At 47.5% G+C, this 21,628-nt stretch overlaps 1 protein-coding gene across 1 annotated transcript; it reads left to right on the forward strand.

The window, feature by feature from the left end:
• The first annotated feature begins 1,376 nt into the window (after window positions 1-1,376).
• Window positions 1,377-2,785, forward strand: FOXE1 (forkhead box E1). The gene has a single exon (XM_021691673.1). It carries the CDS (start codon window positions 1,391-1,393, stop codon window positions 2,504-2,506), a length of 1,116 nt encoding a protein of 371 aa, XP_021547348.1. The 5' UTR covers window positions 1,377-1,390; the 3' UTR covers window positions 2,507-2,785.
• Window positions 2,786-21,628: the final 18,843 nt, after the last annotated feature.

Raw genomic sequence — 21,628 nt, forward strand, 5'->3', positions numbered from 1 at the left:
ACCTGGGACCCAAAGAGAGAAAGTGGCTGCCTCCGGCACAGAGCGGGCGAAGCGCAGTCCTGACAGAGACGCAGGTGTGAGGCTCCGTTAAGCTGCAGAGGTGAGGCTAGGGCAAGTCACCTCCCCTATTGGGCCTAGGAATCCTCATCTGAAAGATGAGGGACTGGATGGGCAATGGGCAAGGCAGCTTTGACTGGGGTTTGAAAATCATCCTTGAAATAACTTAAGAGCCAGCCAACTGTAAGGTCTTCTCCCTTCCCCATGCCCTGCCCCCACAAGAACCGAGCGCCCCCTCGGCCATTTCTCCCCCTTTCCCGACAAAAAAAAAAAAAAAAAGTGAAGCGAGCCGGTCCTTTTCACCTGCGGGTCCCAGCGCTCTGCAGAGGCTGGTAAAGTCCAGAAGCGCTGAGTTCCCGCGCCAAGGTCTCCCGAGTCAGTCCCTGGCCTCTCCAGGCCTCAGTCCCCCCGTCGGCGCGCAGGGGAGGCCAGCCCCGGCGATCTCCGAGAGCCCTCCCCGCTCTGACGTTGGGGAGCTCTCGTCGCGCCTCCACAGCTGCTCCCACCTGCGGAGGTGCGCCCGGGTCCAGGGGGCGGGCAGTCGGGGGGCGGGCGGGCACGGGGCGCCGCCCCAAGCTTCCTGGCGCCTTTAAGGAGGAGAAGCCGGCGGAGGGAGGAGCCGGTCCGGGTGTGTGCTAGGGAGCGTCTCGGTTGTAGTTTCGGCGGCCGCAGGCCAACGCTGAAGAGAGGAACAGTCGCCGGCCCACCCGCCTGGCCCGCACCACTCCTGCACCTCGCCTCCTTGCCCTCCGCAGGCTGGGCCGCAGAGGCGCAGCCTAGGCAGCCCCCACCGGAGTGCCCCACGCCTGTACTAACTGCCCTCGCTTCAGGCCTTAGGGCCCGGAGCCTCCTCTGGGCGCACGACCTCGACGGTTAGCCTCAGATCAGCGGGAAGCACAGACCAGCTGCGGGCGCCCCAGCCCCAGGACCGCTTCCTCGACCGTCTGGCACCAGCGCGCAAAGGGCCCTTCAGCCCGCGACCGGGACCTAGTCCCGGTCCCAACAGCGCTGCCGGCGCCTGGCCTCGAGCTCCAGAACACGAGCAGAGCCGTCGGTGGGCGGGACACTCCTGAGCCTCTGTCTGCACTGAGCCAGCCCGGAAACCGAGGGCAGCAAGCCTCCGGAAACCGAGGGCAGCAAGCCTCCGGAGCACCCCTGCTGGGGAAGCTGTGCTCCGAGTGCCAGCCCGCGAGGACTCCCAGAGCTCTCCGCAGTGGGGCCCAGCGCCCGCTCCCTTGGCCCTGCAGCCCAGCCCCACAGCCTTCCAAGCCCGCTCCCGCCCCTCGACAGCAGCGGGCGGCGGGGACACCCCGGGACGCGGGACGGCTGCGCCATGACGGCTGAGAGCCGGCCGCCGCCGCCGCCGCAGACGGAGGCGCTGGCGGCCGTGAAGGAGGAGCGCGGTGAGGCTGGGCCCGGGGTCCCGGCGGAGGCCGCGGGTCGCGGCGCTGGCGGCCGTCGGCGGAAGCGCCCCCTGCAGCGCGGAAAGCCACCCTACAGCTACATTGCGCTCATTGCCATGGCCATCGCGCACGCGCCGGAGCGCCGCCTCACGCTGGGCGGCATCTACAAGTTCATTACGGAGCGTTTCCCCTTCTACCGCGACAACCCCAAAAAGTGGCAGAACAGCATACGCCACAATCTGACGCTAAACGACTGCTTCCTCAAGATCCCGCGCGAGGCCGGCCGCCCAGGCAAGGGCAACTACTGGGCGCTCGACCCCAACGCCGAGGACATGTTCGAGAGCGGCAGCTTCTTGCGCCGCCGCAAGCGCTTCAAGCGCTCGGACCTCTCCACTTACCCAGCCTACATGCACGACGCGGCCGCCGCCGCCGCCGCTGCCGCCGCCGCCGCCGCCGCCGCCATCTTCCCGGGCGCGGTGCCCGCTGCCCGCCCGCCTTACCCGGGCGCCGTCTACGCAGGCTATGCCCCGCCGTCGCTCGCTGCGCCGCCCCCGGTCTACTACCCCGCTGCGTCGCCAGGACCGTGCCGGGTCTTCGGCCTGGTGCCTGAGAGGCCACTCAGTCCTGAACTGGGCCCAGCGCCGTCGGGGCCCGCGGGTTCCTGCGCCTTTGCCTCGGGCGCCGCTTCCGCCGCCTCCACCGGCTACCAGCCTGCCGGCTGCGCTGGGGCCCGACCTGCCAACCCCTCCGCCTATGCGGCCGCCTACGCGGGCCCGGATGGCGCGTACCCGCAAGGGGCGGGCAGTGCCCTCTTTGCGGCGGCTGGCCGGTTGGCGGGGCCCGCCTCGCCCTCCGCGGGTGGCAGCAGTGGGGGCGTCGAAGCCGCAGTGGACTTCTATGGGCGCACATCGCCCGGCCAGTTCGGAGCTCTGGGGCCCTGCTATAATCCTGGTGGGCAGCTCGGAGGGGGCAGTGGAGGCACCTACCATGCTCGCCACGCGACTGCCTATCCTGGCGGTGTGGATCGATATGTGTCCGCCATGTGAACCCAGCATACAGTCGAAAATTCCTAGATACCTCGGCTGTCCACACGAACTGAGTTTCCCCGAGACCTGAGAACATAACTGGAGAGAGGATTGAGAGCCACGTGGAAGGGACCGGTGCACCACATACACACCCGGTTCGCTTTGGAAGCGGGAGGAGGTGGGGAGGGGCTGCGGCGGCCCACGGACTGGGACAAAGGACCCTCAAGGCGAAGCTCCAAAGGACATGCCTTTCTGACATTCCATGGGGAGGGTCCTTGGAGATAATGGGGGCGCAGCGTAGTGCCCACAGAGTCTAGGATCCACATTGTGGGGAATCATGCCTTCACTCTTCCCTGTATTGGAAGAAACTCTGGCCTTTTTACACGGTTCTGCCTCTTGTGCCTTTGATTAGGTTACTACAACAAACGGCTCCAATAGCACCTTCCTTAAGGTGCGGAGAATGAGTTTGCAAAAGAAGTAGCCTCCCTCCTTTAACAAACACCAAAACAAAATGGGGGAAATCTCTCTGCTCCGTTTGACCTGGGGCTGGTTTTCCCTGCCTCTGAGAACTGCAGACCTGGCTCTTAGTCTGGACCATGAGTGCCTCAGCTCTAGTGTGACCTAGTCTCATCGCCCACACTCCCAGTTTCCCCATGTGTTAGACAAGAGGGCTGCAGGATTCGACTCCCGTGTGATCTTTAAGGGCCCCATCGTCCTAGATGCCGCCCTGCATATTTGGCAGCATCGGTGGGCCACCCAGGGCCTAACCCTATTCCCAAGAACAGAGCTCATGGCAAGCGCCTAACCTAAAGTCTCTGGATTGGTTCCAGGCAGGAATTATATTATAATTTCTTGAATCTTTTGAGCATAATGTGCTGATCATTTGGTAGCTGTTACTGCTAGGTCATAAATTTGGTTTTCCAATGAGGCAGGTAAAAATAAATTTGTCCACTGGCCACTGTTTCTTTTCATTAAGCAACCCTGGACCAAATTGGCAAACTAAAATTCAAAGAGACCACAGGACTCACGGGATCCCTTTGGTGACAGCTTTTAGTTGGTGGAGCTAGCTCTTCCACCCCTGGCACCCTCTGCCTTGTGAAAAGGAAAGAGAAAAAATAATTGGGACTGTCAGTGAAGTAAGCTTTAGAAAGAAACTGGATTTTTCACTTTGTTTTGTATCCATTTGTAAGCATCAAGCTGACCAAAATCAGAGAAAGTCCAACCACTTTCCCACTGTTCTCTTGAGAGATCTTGTAAGTTTTTATTCTGGAGTGAACATTTCCAGTGTTAAATACTCCAGAGGCGCGGTGTGCAGCTTTCAGATAAACCCGAGGGTTCTGACGAACTGTTTTAATAAAAATCTTTGATCAAGTGAGTTCTGGCAAGAGAAACTCAGCCCCTTTCTGTGTAGTTAACTTGCTAGGGAAGGGGTGGGGGTTGTGTGAGAAAGAAGACTGAAAACCATTCGTAATTTTTATTTTTAATTTTGGGAATTGCTCTATCTTGCTCACAAAGACATGTGAATGTGATTCCGTCCAGACGGGTATTTGTCTAAATCAGTACCGTCCAATAGAAACGTAATGCAAACTACATGTGTAATTTAAAATTTTCCAGTAGCCATACTAATAAAAAAACAGTTGAGATTAATATATTGTATTTAACCTGATATATCCAAACTATCATTTGAACATATAATCAGTATATAAATTGTGGAGATATTTTACTTTTTTTATACTAAATCTCCCAAATCTGGAGTGCATTTACACTTGCAGCTCATCTAAATTTGGACTAGCCACATGCCAAGTACTCAGTAGCAGTTTGTGGCTGATGGCTACCGTATTGGACTCTACAGGTCTAGATGCTGGTCCTTCCTGACTTCAGTGATGGTAAATGACCATTTGGAGGCAGGAGGCAGCTGGAGCGCTGACCTTGCTGCCAGCGGGTCCAGGTTCCAGCCTGAACCTTGCAAAAGTCTAGGTGTTGGGCCTCTCTAATCTCCATATGGACCCTCGCAGGTATGAAATTCAAAGGTTCTCCATGTGCAGCTCGACAGTCTGGCTCTCCCAGCCCAGAAGTCAAGATGCTTTGCCTAGTTGGCAGTAGCCAGAATATTGAGAGCCCTCCACCCAGGAGTTTTGTCCTTGGCTGGCAAGAGCCCAGCTGTGGTATTTGGGCTGGGGAAGGGTGGTCTATATGCCCAGTTAGTGCAGGAGTTGACCCTTTGTTTTTTTAGTTACCAAGACCAGTGCTTTGGCCATTAACCTTAAGTCCCTTTTTCTCCACTGTCCAATTTGTTAATGGGAATTTGTGACCCCCACCTGAGAGAGTCCTCCTTAAGTTAAAGGAGACAAGAGAGATGAAAAGCGCTTTGTGAATTATAAAGTGCTGGGCACAGGAGGGAGGAGAGGCTTTAATTTTTAAAGCGCCACCATATCCCGAAGCCTCCTGGAGCGTCGCGGTATAGCTCCGGGAGCGAGAAAGATGGGGTGGGAAAGTGAATGCGTCTTCTCCCCCCTTCCGCCCTTTGTCAACTAGGACATCAGGTGAGATTATGCCCGAGAAGAGAGTCTGTGCCCGGAGAGGGAGGACACCGGGAGCAGGGAACTGGGTGTGTGCAGCCGGAGCCAGCCGGGAGAGACTGGGAGACGCGCAAGTGTTGGTTGGGATCAGGGGTTTAAGACAGAGCGTCAGCGCTTCTCCGCCTCTCGTGGGCCTCGGACACCGAAGCTCGAGCGCCACCCGGCCTGCCTGGAACGGACGCTGCGCAGACGGGGTCGCGGGCAGACCCTGCAGTCCGCGGGACTCTAGATCTTGAGAACATTTCACTGCAGCGTCTTGGAACATTCCAACTCTAAGAATCCCCAAACCGTGGAACAGAACCTCCCTGTTCCCCCATCTGGGGGCTCAGAAACGGGAGGTGCGTTTCTCTTTATTTTTTCTTCTTCCTATTGTGAAATTAGAAAAATCGTTTGCCATTCTCTGGGCCCTGCTCTCCCAGCGTCGTGTGCAGGCGCCCCTGGGCTGTGAGTAATTAGATGCGTTCTTCCCTAATTGCCCAAGGCTCATTAGAATTCGCCCCAGAGCTGTAACATTTATTTTCTTTCAAATTAACTTTGCTTGCAATTAAGCTTAGGAAACCAGCAACAAAAGCAGACTTGGCCTGAGATCGTTTACTACGAAAACGGATTAGGGAAACTTTCCCCCCAATTTAAGGGGAAAGATTCCCGCGGCCAGTGTTTGGGGGAAGTGTCCCGACACAGCGGCGAAGGGGAGCAGGAAGCTGCTAGCGGTGGTTGTGGGTGGTAACCGGCTTTGGCCTTCTTCCCCATCTCGGTGATTCCTGTGCCCAGAGGAGTAAGAGTAACGTCGTTGAAATAAATTCGGGATAGTTTAAGCTGAATTACACACCCATGACATGAAGCTGATGTATTGTTACAGTTTACCCAGCACAGTTCATAAACAAAATCTCATTTACTAAGAACTTTGTGAGAATTTTCTTTTATTAAATGTTTTTATTACAAAAATTGGTACATCTTCATTGTAAAAGAAAAACAAACAAACAAAAAACAAGTTAGAAAGAAAAAAATCAAAGGAATCCATGGTTTGCCCAGAGAAAGCACAGCAAACACCTCAATGAGTATCTTCTAGTTTTCCTTTTTATTTTTCCTATAGAGGAGGCCTAAGTATCAACTTTTGCACTGAAAGGCTTTGAGATCTTGAACAAGTTCCTTCATGCACTGAGTAGGCCTCATTTTTACCATCTACAAAACTAGGTGGCAGGTCCCTTTTACTCTCACATTCTTGAACTTCTCTGTTCTGGGTCACTTGGGTCACTTCTGGGTCACTTGAATCCCGGATGCAAGGGCCAGGATGCGCTCCCCATCTTTTTTTTTCTCCCCCATTTTTGTTGTCTAACAAAAGAGACTGAAGACTTGCAACTGCAAGTGTGGGCCATAGACCAGCTGCATGGACATCCCCTGGGAGCTCACTACAAATGCAGAATCTCAGGCCCTACCCGAGATCTTTGGACCAGAACCTGCATTTCAGCAAGACCCTCAGGTGATTCATATGCCCTAGGCAAAGAGGGAGAAATTTAGAGAAGTGAGAAAAATGTGTTATGTTGTCGAGATCAGAGACCCCAGAGTAACTTCTAGGAGCCTCCAGATCCCAGAGTAACTTCCAGGAGTCAGGTTTCTGACCAAGAGCCCCAACCAGTGATACAGTGCTACTTTGAGGCTCTGGCTGCCCAGAGGAGAGGGCTGGGCTGCGAGGGGGGAAGGCGGGGGTGCAGCACTTCATCTCACTTCATCTCCTCCCTGGGGTGTACTTTCCGAGTCTTGGAATCTAGCTCTAGAACCCTACAGTGCGTCTCACCTCATGTCCCCAGCCTTATGGGTGAACTGTGACATGGCATTCAATGAGGGTATACCTGAAAGCATCTTGAAAGCTGGGGTGCCAGAGCCAGGGAAGGAACCCAGGCTCCTGACTCCTAGCTGAGGCACTTCGGAGATCTTGGGTTCTGGTCTCTATACCCTCCCTAAGCAGCAGTCATTGCCCAAGTATAGAATAAACTTGGCCTCTGTTCCCTCAGCTCCAGCCCCAAATCTGGGGGTAGTTGGGAGTTTAGGAGAAAAAGAATGCTCTCTTCTTGGGACACAGCAGCCAGCAGGAAGGAGCCCCCATCTCTGAGTCTGTCCTGGCCAAGGGATCCTCTAGTAGAGCTTCTAAGTGTCCCTTGGACAGCCTAAGATCCTGGACACTCTAATGAATCCTGTCCTGCCTCAAATACACACCTTTCAGGAGAATTTGGTTTCCATGCTCATTTTGTTCCTGAGAAGAGCTGACTCCTGGTAACTAAGGAAAAAATGTCCCTGATGAAAAGCAGTTCAGACAGAGGGCATGTCCCATGAAGAATGGGGCTGGATGGAGCCCCAGGATCATATACCAACTCACTGGGAGAACCAGGACTCTCACCTCAATGCTCACAGGCGTTCTCAATAAGAGGAATACCGTGAGTGTGTGTAGAGCTTCTAGAGAGCTAAAGAAAGAGCACATGACTTACCCAAGCTCTCAGAGCTGTAAGTGTCCAAACAGGACTAGAACCTATGCCTCCCCCAAGGGGGACAGCATTTGATTATCATCTTAATAAAAGGCAATGTGGAGATGGAAGTAATCAGATGGGGGTGTGACAAAGGTGGGAGCTGGGGGTTGGGGTGGACTGCACCTTGGCAGTCCACTGTTAGGGCCTCCACTGGATGAACTGGTAAACTGGGTTGGCATGGGTTAAATACATAGCTTAGAACTACCTAGAGGGAAAGCAGTGTGGCTGGTGCTTCTCAGCCTAAACTGAGCAGTGAACTAAATCAAAAACTGAACTGAAGAAAAAATGGTGCGGACAGGTAGGGCAAGGGAGGATAGGAGTTCCTTTATCAAGTCTGGTGTCTGGTCTGTCCCTGCCCTCTCTCTGGCATCTTCTCTCCCCAGCTGAGGCCAAAGCTGGCCTTTGCAGAGCTCCTGGAATGGCCTTTGTTACTCCACCTCAGGATAGGATGACTGCTCCCTACGGAGCTCCCTGAGCCCCTCTGCCAGGCCCACAACCCCTCTTCTGAGCTGAGGCTCAGATTTCCAGCTCAGCCCAGAGTTAACCAGGTGCAGAAGCACGTAGGCTGGGAGGCCCAGGGATCAACTGTCAGCCCCTCCCAAGGTGAGGAAGAGATTGGGAAGCCAGAATCAGGGTGGATCTCAGTCCTGGTGTAGAGCACCAGCTTATCTTGCTATCTGAGAACCTGGAGCGGCTTCTCCCAGGAGTAGGGGCAGAGCCAAGCCTCATGGTTTTTCAGGCACGGAGGCACTCAGCAATCAAGAGATAAAGTGTGAGAACCACAGCCTCATAGGGCCTAACTCTCCCTCTACCCTCCCCAGCAGCCAGCCAGGGCCTCCGCATGGGCGTTCCTGCCTCTTCCCCTCCATTCTGCCCCCACCACCAGCTTCACTTCCTGAAGCCAAACTTTAGTCCTTTGGGAAAAGGCTCTTGACGTCCACAGCAGAAAGCCCAAACTCCTCACCTGGCACTCAGGACCCTCCATGATACCTATGCCAACCCCTTTCCCAGCCTCTCCTCCAATAGCTACCTTCCTGCACCTCTAGGCTCCAGCCAACCCACCCATTGCTGTTCCCCAGATACCCCTCTGCGTTCCTATCATCATGAATTTGTTCTGACCACTACCTCTTAATCTTATGCTACCTCGGGACTTCTAAGGCCACCAACCCAGTAGGAGCCTCTGTCCTCTCTCTCCTCAATTACAGTACCAGCCTCCCGACAGGGCTCCCTGCTCCCTCCACTGCTCCCCTCAGACACTCCCCTGCCAGCAGCCAGTGTGTGCCCCAGATCAAACAGCCACAGATCAGCTCACTCTCTCACAGAGGTCCAGACCTCAGGACCAGGGAGGGGCTGAGAGCAGAAGCATGGCAGGTCCATGAGCAGTCCTGTGAAGGGTCTCTTACACCAGGGGAACATTAGGTTTAATACGAGCAGTCAAGTGGAACATGTTGAAAACAACCACACAGCGGAAACTCTGGAGAGAAATACAACAGTACACCTTCTTTCTGCCATATTCAAGAAAGTGTACCAGACACAGCTAGTCATCTACCCAGCAAACTTCCCCCTTCTTTTCTCATAAGACTCTGATTTTGTCCAGGTTTCAGTTGGTCATGTGTTTTCGGGGAAGTCTTACTGCTTGGAGTACCCATGGGTTCAGTGTGGATTTGTCTACAGTAACCATGGTGATAATTCCATCACTCTTGCCAGGAATTACTTAGAAATGGCCACAGGATACTTTCCAAGCCAATGAGATACCCAGAAAAGTGTACTGAGGGCTTCTGAGGAACATTTCTTTGTTCTGAGAAAGAGACAGGGAAGAGAAACAGTCCTTTTCTTTCTCAGACTATTGTTTGAACGTGACGCCTGGAAGTGCGGTCACCACTTTGGACCGGAGGGTGCCAGCCCATGAGAACAAATTAACCTGCTGAGGACAGAGGAGCAGAAAGATGGGAAGAACCTCCGTGCCTGATGACATTACTGAGCTGCTGAAAGAACCTATGCTGGAATGAGTTATTATAGCTTTGGGCGCCTATTGAGATAACAAATATCCTCCAAGTTTAAGCTGCTTTTCCTTGGGCTTTCTGTTACTTGCAGCCAGATGCATCCTAACGGACACAGAGGGTGACCCTTATGAGTCAGGGGGAAAAACTGATTCTCAGTTTATTCCCTTTGAGATTTCCTTTGCTATTCTTATAAGCTTGCAGCCGAAAGGTTGTCTAGTTCCATCCTCATTTTATAGAAGGAGAAACCAAGGACGAAGGAAGGTCACTTTCTGTGGTTGCCCAGTGAGCTAACATCTTAGACCCTGTCCGAGGCTCTCTCATGCCATTGCCGTTCCCCCAGCTCCAAGTGACTGGGAAGTGGCAGAGCTGACTGTTTCTAACCCTGACATTATGGAAGAGTGGCTGTGTTCAGGGTGTACCAAGCACTTCCACACGTTATCCCTTTGGATCCTCACAACTGCCCCCACGAAGCAGCAGGTTTCAGCTGCATTTTTTCAGATGAGGCAACTGAGGTCCAAGAAGAGAGAACAAGCTCAAGGTCATATGACCCTCTGTACGGGAGAGACTCAAGCCACGTCTACAGCAAAATGAATCAGATGTCTGAGGATTTTTCCTCCTGGGATGTGGGAATCGAGAGACTTGCCTGTTGGTTTTGACTGGAGCTCCAGGGAAATCCTGTCTCTCTGGGCCTCTGAGTGGGGTAGATCCTCCACACGCCCCTGGCTTATCTCTACAGGGTGTGTTCGGCTTAAAGACAATGTCTGTGAAGCGTGTGGATCTGGTTGCTTCAGATTCTACAAGGTAGGACGGTTAGTGCTAAAGACGAAGGGGATCGGCTCTTGCTTAGAATGTGCCCTACCATGGCAGACAGACATGGTACCCTCCCAGCTCCAGCCACCAGTGGTCCCACCAAGGCGCAGCCTGCAGGATCAGGCCCGTAGTTTACAGAACACCTGGGAGAGGCTGTGGGCAGCTGGGTAATTTCCAAATTAACTGTAGGAGAAACCTAACAAAACAATCTACAGGCTAAGCGTCCTGGGAGTGCTGCCGTGAGACTGACAGCCTGGAATCCAGCAAGTACAATGCTGCCCAACCACAGACAGGAGGGCCCTTCCTCCTTGGGGGGAGGAGGGCTGACTTCCTTCCAACAGGGGCCCGTCTGGGCCTGCAGCCGGGCCGATAGGAGAGCAAAACCCCAGAACTGAAACAGTCTTTCCACCCAAATCCCAAACTACAATGAACATAAACAGCTTTCCCAAAACATTACTGCAAGGTAGACTGGCCCCGTAAGTTTGATGTCCTGGCAGAAACCTCGCTTCTTAGCAAGGGGTTTTTAGGTCTCATTTTGAAAATTTTCTCCTGAATTCATCCTCAGGAAACCCGGGCTGCCTCCAATACCCCCTTTACATTATACACACATGCATGAAACGAACCTGGAGTCTACGGTGTATTATTAATAACAGTCAAATCTTACCAATGTTTGGTACTTTCCTGCTTTCTGAGAGGCTGCCTGCTTTTGTCAGAAGAGTTCCGGCTCAAGTCCTGGCTCCAGCACCTAGGTAAGTCTCAGCCTCATCTTCCCTAGCAATAAAATGGACACAACACTGCCTTCCTTCTCCAATACCAATGACAATGGCTCATATTCGGTGAGCTCCGTGGCAGGCACTGTTTGGTGCTTTCTAGTCTCCGCAGCTCCCCTGGTAGATACTGACCACGAACTAGAAAATAGGGGGAGCAGGGTTTGAAGCCAGGCAGTCAGGCACCACAGCTTCTAAGAGATAACACTTTGCATCATAAGGCTCCTGGTTCTGAGAGAGGCACTACACTAGAAGTCAAAAGACTCATGGCCTCACCCATCCATAGCCACCAACTTTGTGTGTGATCTTGGGCGAGTCTCTTGTCTTCAATAGTCTCATCTGTACACTGGGTAGCTGTGTGTGGCTGGGAGCAATCAGGTGGCCTCCTGTGTCTTTTTAGCATAACATTTGGTTGAGTCTGAATCCCCCTTCCCTGAATGTGAAATGAGGATGGGAGTGCATAATGTGAAAGTTTTTGATAATTGTAGTGTGATAGTTTATTTCCAAGGCCTTCCGTGTCATTATTTCATAAAGCCCTCAAAGCAACCCCCGAGTGAGTGAGATGCAGGAGGTTTTACTGCACTTGTTTTTATAGCATGAAGAACTGACGCCCAAAGAGAAGGCATGGGAAGGTTGGGTGGATCCCACTAGACTTGTGACCTGGTGCTCTTGCAGTTATACTATGAATTTTTGCAAATGAATGGATACCCCAGAGCATTACTGGCCCAGGTATAATGCTGTGCCTGGCATTGTGCCTTGCCTGCAGTGATTGCTCACAGTATGCAGACCTAAGAACGTGGCTTGGTAGCAAGGAGGAGGAAAGTTAACCCCCACCTTGGTACTCAGCCTGGGTCTAGAGGGGCTTAGGGCTAGTACCTACCCAGATCTGGGCCCAATATTATAGGTTGCTCAGACCCAGGGTGCCCATGGATAGCCTGAATACCCAAGCCCTTGCCCTCTGTCCGCAACTTATTATATTCACCTTCCAGATGGAGTACCAATGGCTATCTCAGGCATCATGTGTCTCATGCTCCATCCGTCCCTCCTACCTGCTCCATATAGTCGCACAGTGTGATGGCAGCTTCTGACAAGGCTCCTAAAGATCCCCTAGCCTAGTATTCACAGCCTGTGTAGTTTCCACCCACCCCCGTAAGTATGGGTTGGACCTAGTGGCTTGCTTCTAATGAACAGGATACAGCAAAAATCATAGGGGGTCCCTTTCATTAGGTCACAAAAGGTTGTGACTTCTGTCTTGCTAGCACTCCCTCTCTTGTTTACTCTAATGAAGCAAATGGCCATGTTTAAATGCTGGATGGAGAGGCCCAGATGGTAAGGAACTAAGGAACTTATGAGGAACTTAGACTTTAGTCCATAAGTAAAGAACTAATCCTGCCAGCAAACAAGTGAGTGAGCTAGGAAGTGGATCCTTCTTAGTCAAACCTTGAGACAACTGCAGGCTTGTAAGTGATCCTGAAGACGAGGGCCAGAGAAACTGTGAGATGATAAATATAACTGGGTTTTTTTGAAGATTTTATTTATTTATTTGAGAGAGAGCGAGCACAAGCAGGGGGAGGGTCAGGGGGAGAGAGACAAGCAGACTCCCTGCTGAGTGGGGAACCCGACGTGGGGCTCAATCCCAGGACCCTGCGATCATGATCTGAGCCTAAGGCAGACGCTTAACCAACTGAGCCATCCAGGTGCCCTGATAAATGTAATTGTTTTAAGCCACTAAGTTTTGGGGTAATTTGTTATGCAGCACTAGATAACTGATACATGTGAAGTGATGTGGCCATGAACCAAGGATACCAGCAGGCTCTAGAAGTTAGAAGAGACAAATAATGGATTCTCCCTCAGAACCTCCAGAAGGAATCAGCCCTGCCAACACCTTGATTTCAGCCCAGTGAAACTGATTTGGGAATTCTGACCTCCAGAACTGTGAGAGAATAAATACATGGTCACCAAGTTTGTGGTAATTTGGTTTAGCAGCTATAGGAAATTAATATAGCTGTCTATAAGAAATTCACTTCTTTTTTGAAAAATTTATTTTATTTAAATTCAGTTCATTAACATATAGGGTATTATTAGTTTCAGAGGTGGAGTTCAGTGATTCATTAGTCTTTTTTTTATTATATTATGTTAATCACCATACATTACATCATTAGTCTTTGATGTAGTGTTCCATGATTCATTGTTTGCGTATAACACCCAGTGCTCCATTCCATACGTGCCCTCTTTAATACCCATCACCATGCTAACCCATCCCCCCACCTCCCTCCCCTCTAGAACCCTCAGTTTCTTTCTCAGAGTCCATAGCCTCTCATGGTTCATCTCCCCCTCCGATTTTGCCCCCTTCCTTTTTCCCTTCCTACTATCTTTTTTTTTTTTAACATATAATGTATTATTTGTTTCAGAGGTACAGGTCTGTGATTCATCAGTCTTACACAATTCAGAGCACTCACCATAGCATATACCCTCCCCAATGTCTATCACCCAGTCACCCCATCCCTCCCACCCCCTATCACTCCAGCAACCCTCAGTTTGTTTCCTGAGATTAAGAATTCCTCATATCAGTGAGATCATATGATACATGTTTTTCCTCTGATTGACTTATTTTGCTTAGCATAATACCCTCTAGTTCTATCCATGTCATTGCAAATGGCAAGATTTCGTTTTTTTGATGGCTTCATAATATTCCATTGTATATATATACCACATCTTCTTTATCCATTCATCTGTTGATGGACATCTTGGCTCTTTCCACAGTTTGGCTATTGTGGACATTGCTCATATAAACATTGGAGTGCACATACCCCTTTGGATCACTACATTTGTATCTTTGGGGTAAATACCCAGTAGTGCAATTGCTGGGTTGTACAGCAGCTCTATTTTCAACTTTTTGAGGAACCTCCATACTGTTTTCCAGAGTGGCTGCACCAGCTTGCATTCCCACCAACAGTGTAGGAGGGTTCCCCTTTCTCTGCATCGTCGCCAACATCTATCATTTCCTGACTTGTTAATTTTAGCCATTCTGACTGGTGTGAGGTGGTATCTCATTGAGGTTTTGATTTGGATTTCCCTGATGCCGAGTGATGTTGAGCACTTTTTCATGTGTCTGTTGGCCATTTGGATGTCTTCATTGGAGAAATGTCTGTTCATGTCTTCTGCCCATTTCTTGATTGGATTATTTTTCTCTGGGTGTTGAGTTTGATAAGTTCTTTAGAGATTTTGATACTAGCCCTTTATCTGATATGTCATTTGCAAATATCTTCTCCCATTCTGTCGGTTGTCTTTTGGTTTTGTTGACTGTTTCTTTTGCTGTGCAAAAGCTTTTTATTTTGATGAAGTCCCAATAGTTCATTTTTGCCCTTGCTTCCTTGCCTTTGGCGATGTTTCTAGGAAGAAGTTGCTGTAGCTGAGGCCTGAGAAGTTGCTGTAGCTGAGGCCTGAGAAGAGGTTGTTGCCTGTGTTCTCCTCAAGGATTTTGATGGACTCCTGTCTCACATTTAGGTGCTTCATCCATTTTGAGTCTATTTTTGTGTGTGGTGTAAGGAAATGGTCCAGTTTCATTCTTCTGCATGTGGCTGTCCAATTTTCCCAACACCATTTGTTGAAGAGACTGTCTTTTTTCCATTGGACATTCTTTCCTGCTTTGTCAAAGATTAGTTGACCATAGAGTTGAGGGTCCATTTCTGGGCTCTCTATTCTGTTCCATTGATCTATGTGTCTGTTTTTGTGCCAGTACCATACTGTCTTGGTGATTACAGTCTTGAAATAGAGCTTGAAGTCCGGAATTGTGATGCCACTAGCTTTGCTTTTCTTTTTCAACATTCCTCTGGCTATTCCGGGTCTTCTCTGGTTCCATACAAATTTTAGGATTATTTGTTCCAGTTCTTTGAAAAAAGTTGATGGTATTTTGATAGGGATTGCATTAAATGTGTAGATTGCTCTAGGTAGCATTGACATCTTCACAATGTTTGTTCTTCCAATCCATGAGCATGGAATGTTTTTCCATTTTTTTGTGTCTTCCTCAATTTCTTTCATGAGTATTTTACAGTTTTCTGAGTACAGATCCTTTGCCTCTTTGGTTAGATTTATTCCTACGTATCTCATGCTTTTGGGTGCAATTGTAAATGGGATCAACTCCTTAATTTCTCTTTCTTCTGTCTTATTGTAGGTGTATATAAATGCAACTGATTTCTGTGCACTGATTTTATATCCTGCCACTTTACTGAATTCCTATGAGTTCTAGCAGTTTTGGGGTGGAGTCTTTTGGGTTTTCCACATAAAGTATCATATCATCTGCAAAGAGTGAGAGTTTGACTTTTTCTTTGCCGATTTGGATGCCTTTTATTTCTTTTTGTTGTCTGATTGCTGTGGCTAGGATTTCTAGTACTATGTTGAATAGCAGTGGTGATAGTGGACATCCCTGCCGTGTTCCTGACCTTAGGGGGAAAGCTCTCAGTTTCTCCCCATTGAGAATGATATTCACTGTGGGTTTTCCATAGATGGCTTTTATGATATTGAGGTATGTACCCTCTATCCCTATACTCTGAAGAGTTTTAATCAAGAAAGGATGCTGTACTTTGTCAAATGCTTTTTCTGCATCTATTGAGGGGATCATATGGTTCTTGTTCTTTCTTTTATTAATGTATTGTATCACATTGATTGATTTGTGGATGTTGAACCAACCTTGCAGCCCAGGGATAAATCCCACTTGGTCGTGGTGAATAATCCTTTTAATGTACTGTTGGATCCTACTGGCTAGCATTTTGGTGAGAATTTTTGCATCCATGTTCATCAGGGATATTGGTCTGTAATTCTCCTTTTTGATGGAGTCTTTTTCTGGTTTTGGGATCATGGTAATGCTGGCCTCATAAAATGAGTTTGGAAGTTTTCCTTCCATTTCTATTTTTTGGAACAGTTTCAGAAGAATAGGTGTTAGTTCTTCTTTAAATGTTTGGTAGAATTCCCCTGGGAAGCCATCTGGCCCTGGGCTCTTGTTTGTTCGGAGATTTTTGATGACTGCTTCAATTTCCTTAGTGGTAATCAGTCTGTTCAGGTTTTCTATTTCTTCCTGGTTCAGTTTTGGTAGTTTATACTTCTCTAGAAATGCATCCATTTCTTCCAGATTATCTAATTTGCTGGCATACAGTTGTTCATAATATGTTCTTATAATTGTTTGTATTTTTTTGGTGTTGGTTGTGATCTCTCCTCTTTCATTCATGATTTTATTTATTTGGGTCTTTTCTCTTTTCTTTTTGATAAGTCTGGCCAGGGGTTTATCAATCTTATTAATTCTTTCAAAGAACCAGCTCCTACTTTCGTTGATCTGTTCTACTGTTCTTTTGGTTTCTATTTGATTTCTGCTCTGATCTTTATTATTTCTCTTCTCCTGCTGGGTTTAGGCTTTATTTGCTGTTCTTTCTCCAGCTCCTTTAGTTGTAGGGTTAGGTTGTGTATTTGAGACCAAGATTTCTTGTTTCTTGAGAAAGGCTTGCATTGCTATATACTTTCCTCTTAGGACTGCCTTTGCTGCATCCCAAAGATTTTGAACAATTGTGTTTCATTTTCATTCGTTTCCATGAATTTTTTAAATTCTTCTTTAATTTCCTGGTTGACCCATTCATTCTTTAGTAGGATGCTCTTTAGCCTCCATGTATTTGAGTTCTTTCTCACTTTCCTCTTGTGATTGAGTTCTAGTTTCAAAGCATTGTGGTCTGAAAATATGCAGGGAATGATCCCAATCTTTTGGTACAGGTTGAGACCTGATTTGTGACCTAAGATGTGATCTATTCTGGAGAATGTTCCATGGGCACTAGAGAAGAATGTGTATTCTGTTGCTTTGGGATGGAATGTTCTGAATATTTCTGTGAAGTCCATTTGGTCCAGTGTGTCATTTAAAGTCTTTATTTCCTTGTTGATGTTTTGCTTAGATGATCTGTCCATTTCAGTGAGGGGGGTGTTAAAGTCCCCTACTATTACTGTATTGTTGTCAATGTGTTTCTTTGATTTTGTTATTTATTGGCTTATATAATTGGCTGCTCCCATGTTAGGAGCATAGATATTTACAATTGTTAGATCTTCTTGTTGGATAGATCCTTTAAGTATGATATAGTGTCCTTCCTCATCTCTTATTATAGTCTTCAGTTTAAAATCTAATTTGTCTGATATAAGGATTGCCACCCCAGCTTTCTTTTGATGTCCATTAGCATGGTAAATGGTTTTCCACCTGCTCACTTTCAATCTGGAGGTGTCTTTGGGTCTAAAGTGAGTCTCTTGCAGACAGCATATCAATGGGTCTTGTTTTTTTTTTATCCAATCTGATACCCTGTGTCTTTTGATTGGGGCATTTAGCCCATTTACATTCAGGGTAACTACTGAAAGATACGAATTTAGTGACATTGTATTGCCTATAAGGTGACTGTTACTGTATAATGTCTCTGTTCCTTTCTGGTCTATGTTACTTTTAGGCTCTCTCTTTGCTTAGAGGACCCCTTTCAAGATTTCTTGTAGGGCTGGTTTGGTGTTTGCAAATTCTTTTAGTTTTTGTTTGTCCTGGAACCTTTTTATCTCTCCTTCTATTTTCATTGACAGCCTAGCTGGATATAGTATTCTTGGCTGCGTATTTTTCTCATTTAGTGCTCTGAATATATCATGCCAGTCCTTTCTGGCCTGCTAGGTGGATAGGTCTGTTGCCAGTCTAATGTTTCTACCATTGTAGGTTACAGACCTCTTGTCCCGAGCTGCTTTCAGGATTTTCTCTTTGTCTCTGAGACTTGTAGGTTTTACTATTAGATGTCGGGGTGTTGACCTATTTTTATTGATTTTTGAGGGGGGGTTCTCTGTGCCTCCTGGATTTTGATGCCTGTTTCCTTCCCCAAATTAGGGAAGTTCTCTGCTATAATTTGCTCCAATATACCTTCTGCCCCTGTCTCTCTTTCTTCTTCTTCTGGGATCCCAATTATTCTAATATTGTTTCATCTTATGGTATCACTTATCTCTCGAATTCTGCCCTTGTGATCCAGTAGTTGTTTATCTCTTTTTCTCAGCTTCTTTATTCTCCATTATTGGGCTTCTATATCACTAATTCTCTCTTCTGCCTCATTTATCCTAGTAGTTAGAGCCTCCATTTTTTATTGCACCTCATTAATAGCCTTTTTGATTTCGACTTGGTTAGATTTTAGTTCTTTTATTTCTCCAGAAAGGGTTTCTCTAGTATCTTCCATGCTTTTTTCAAGCCCAGCTAGTATCTTTATAATCGTCATTCTGAACTCTAGTTCCAACATCTTAGTAATGTCCATATTGATTAGGTCCCTGGCAGTTGGTACTGCCTCTTGTTCTTTTTTTTGAGGTGAGTTTTTCTGTCTTGTCATTTTGTCCAGAAGAGAATAGATGAATGAGAGAACAAAATGCTAACAGGGTAACAACGACCACAGAAAAATATACACTAAACAAATCAGAAGAGACCTTTTTCTCATGCGCCGGATGTCTGTGCCACAGGGACCGCTGCCAGTGACAGGGTGGGGGGCGAGGGGAGATGACCAGGACGGGTTCCCACAGGCTCCGGTGGCCCCTGGGGCTCGGCGCCCCCCAGCACCGCGCCTCCAGCTGCCTGCTCACCAGGCTGCACTCCCAGCTCCAGCCAGTGATTCATTAGTCTTATATAACAGGCAGTGCTCATAACATCACATGCCCTCCTTAATGCCCATCACCCAGTTACCCCATTTTCCCAACCCCCTCCCCTCCAGCAACCCTCAGTTTGTTTCCTATGGTTAAGAGTCTCTTATGGTTTGTTTCCCTCTCTGATTTCATCTTGTTTTATTTTCCCCTCTTTTCCTCTATGCTCCTCTGAAGAAACTCCTTCTAATACAGCAATATAGGCAAGTGGAAAGTAAGGATCAAAAATATGTATCATGCAAATATTAATCAAAAAAACCAAACCAAGGGTGCCTGGGTGGCTCAGTCAGTTAAGCATCTGCCTTGGGCTCAGGTCATGATCCCTCCTGGATGGAGCCCCAAGTGGGGCTTCCTGCTCAGTGGGGAGCCTGCTTCTCCCTCTCCCTCTGCCCCTCCCCCCACTCGTGTTCTCTCTCGCTTGCTCTGCTCTCTCTCAAATAAATAAATAAATAATCTTAAAAGAACAAACCAAAACAGAAGGGCTGTATTAATATCATATGAAGTAAACTTCAGGGCGCCTGGGTGGCTCAGTTGGTTAAGTGACTGCCTTCGGCTCAGCTCATGATCCTGGAGTCCCTGGATCGAGTCCCGCATCGGGCTCCCTGCTGGGCAGGGAGTCTGCTTCTCCCTCTGACCCTCCCGACCCTCCCCCCTCTCAGGTGCTCTCTCTCTCAGTCTCTCTCTCTCAAATAAATAAATAAAATCTTTAAAAAAAAGAAGTAAACTTCAGAGCAAAGAAAATTACTAGGGACAGAGAGGTACATTACATAATGCCAAAACAAACAAACAAACAAAATAACAAAATAAAAATACCCAACAAGAACACTTAGAAATCCTAAATGGGGGGCATCTGGGTGGCTCAGTCAGTTAAGCCTCTGACTCTTGATTTTTGGCTCAGGTCATGATCTTAGGGTCGTGAGATCAAACACTGCATTGGTCTCCACACTCAGGTGGGGTGTCTGCTTGACAGTCTCTCCCTCTGCCGCTCCCCGCCTCCCTGCTCTCACTCTCTCTCTAAAATAAATAAATAAATCTAAAAAAAAATCCTAAATGGATATGCACCAAACAACAGAGTTACAAAATATGTGAAGTGAATTGATAGAACTGAAAGACAAATTCACAAATAGAATTGGAGACTTCAATATCCCTCTCTCAATAATTGGTAGAACACCTACACAGAAAATCAGAAGGATATAGAACAACTCAACAATACCAAAATAGGATCTAATTAACACTTGTAGAACTCCACCCAGCATCAGTAGAATACACATGCTTTTCAAATGCCTATGGAACATGTACCAGAATAGTCCATATCCTGGGCCATAAAAAAAAACCCTCAACAAATGTAAGAGAATTGAAATCATATAGAGTAAGCTCTCCAAAGTTCTCTGAGAAAGATATCAGGTAGATCTCTAAACACTTGGAAACTACACAGCACACTTCTAAAAACTCAAGGGTAAAAGAGGGGTATCTGGCTGGCTCAGTCGGTAGAGCATGCAACTCTTGATTTTGGGGTCATGAGTTCAAGCTCCATGCTGGGTATAGAGATTACAAAAAATGAAAAAACAAAAAAATCTCAATGGGTAAAAGAAAGTCTCGGCGAACTTTTTTTTTTTAACATGAAAGTGGAGGCACCCGTGTGGCTCAGTCGGTTAAGCATCTGCCTCTAGTTCAGGTCATGATCTCAGGGTCCTAGGATAGAGCCCCACATTGGGCTCCCTGCTCAGCCGGGAGTCTGCTTCTCCCTCTGCCCCTCCACCTGCTCGTTCTCTCTCTCTCTCTCTCTCTCTCAAATAAATAAAATCTTTGGTTAAGAGAGAACGAGCAGGTGGAGGGGCAGAGGGAGAAGGAAATGGAAAGAAGCAGACTCCCCACTGAACTGGGAGTCCAACAGAGCCCAACACCAAGGCTGGGCTCTATCTCACCACCCTGAGATCATGACTTCAGCGGAAATCATGAGTCGGAGACTTAACCTGCTCGTTCTCTCTCTCTCTCTCTCTCTCTCTCAAATAAATAAATAAAATCTTTTAAAAAGAAGAAAATGAAATATAATATATAAAAAGTTATGGGACACAGCAAAAGCAGTGCTGAGAGCGAAATTTATACACTAAATGCATACACTGGAAAAGAGGAGAAATCTCAAATCAATAACCTAAGGTCCTACTTCAAGAAGATAGAAAGAGAAGAACAAAATGAACCCCAGTGAATAGAAGGAAGGAAATAATAAAGATAAGAGCAGAAATTGGAAACAAAAACAATAGAGAAAAATCAAGGAAAAAAGAGCTGGTTCTTTGAAAAGATGACTAAAATTGACAAACCTCTAGCAAGATTGATCAAGAGAAAAAGAGAGAATAGACAAATCACCAACATCAGGAATGAAACAAAGGATATCTCTACAGACACCACAGACATCAAAAAGATAATAAGGAAATTCTATAAACACAAAACACATAAATTTGACAACTTAGATAAAATGGACCAATTCCTCAAAAGACAAAAATTACTACAACTCACCCAATATGAAGTGGATCATTTGAATAGCCTGATAAAGATAAAGAAGACTGAATTTGTGATTTTTTAAAACTTCCAAAAAAGAGATTTCTGGGCCCAGATAATTTCACTGGAAAATTCCACCAATTTTTTAAAGAATTAATACAATTATATACTCTCTTCCCTGAAGAGAAGAAAAAGAAATATGTCCCAATTCATTTTATGAAGTTAGTATTACCCTGATATCAAAATCAGATAAAGGTTGTATGAAATATACATGTATATTTATACATAC

This window comes from Neomonachus schauinslandi, chromosome 13, assembly GCF_002201575.2.
Source record: "Neomonachus schauinslandi chromosome 13, ASM220157v2, whole genome shotgun sequence".
Taxonomy (NCBI): domain Eukaryota; kingdom Metazoa; phylum Chordata; class Mammalia; order Carnivora; family Phocidae; genus Neomonachus; species Neomonachus schauinslandi.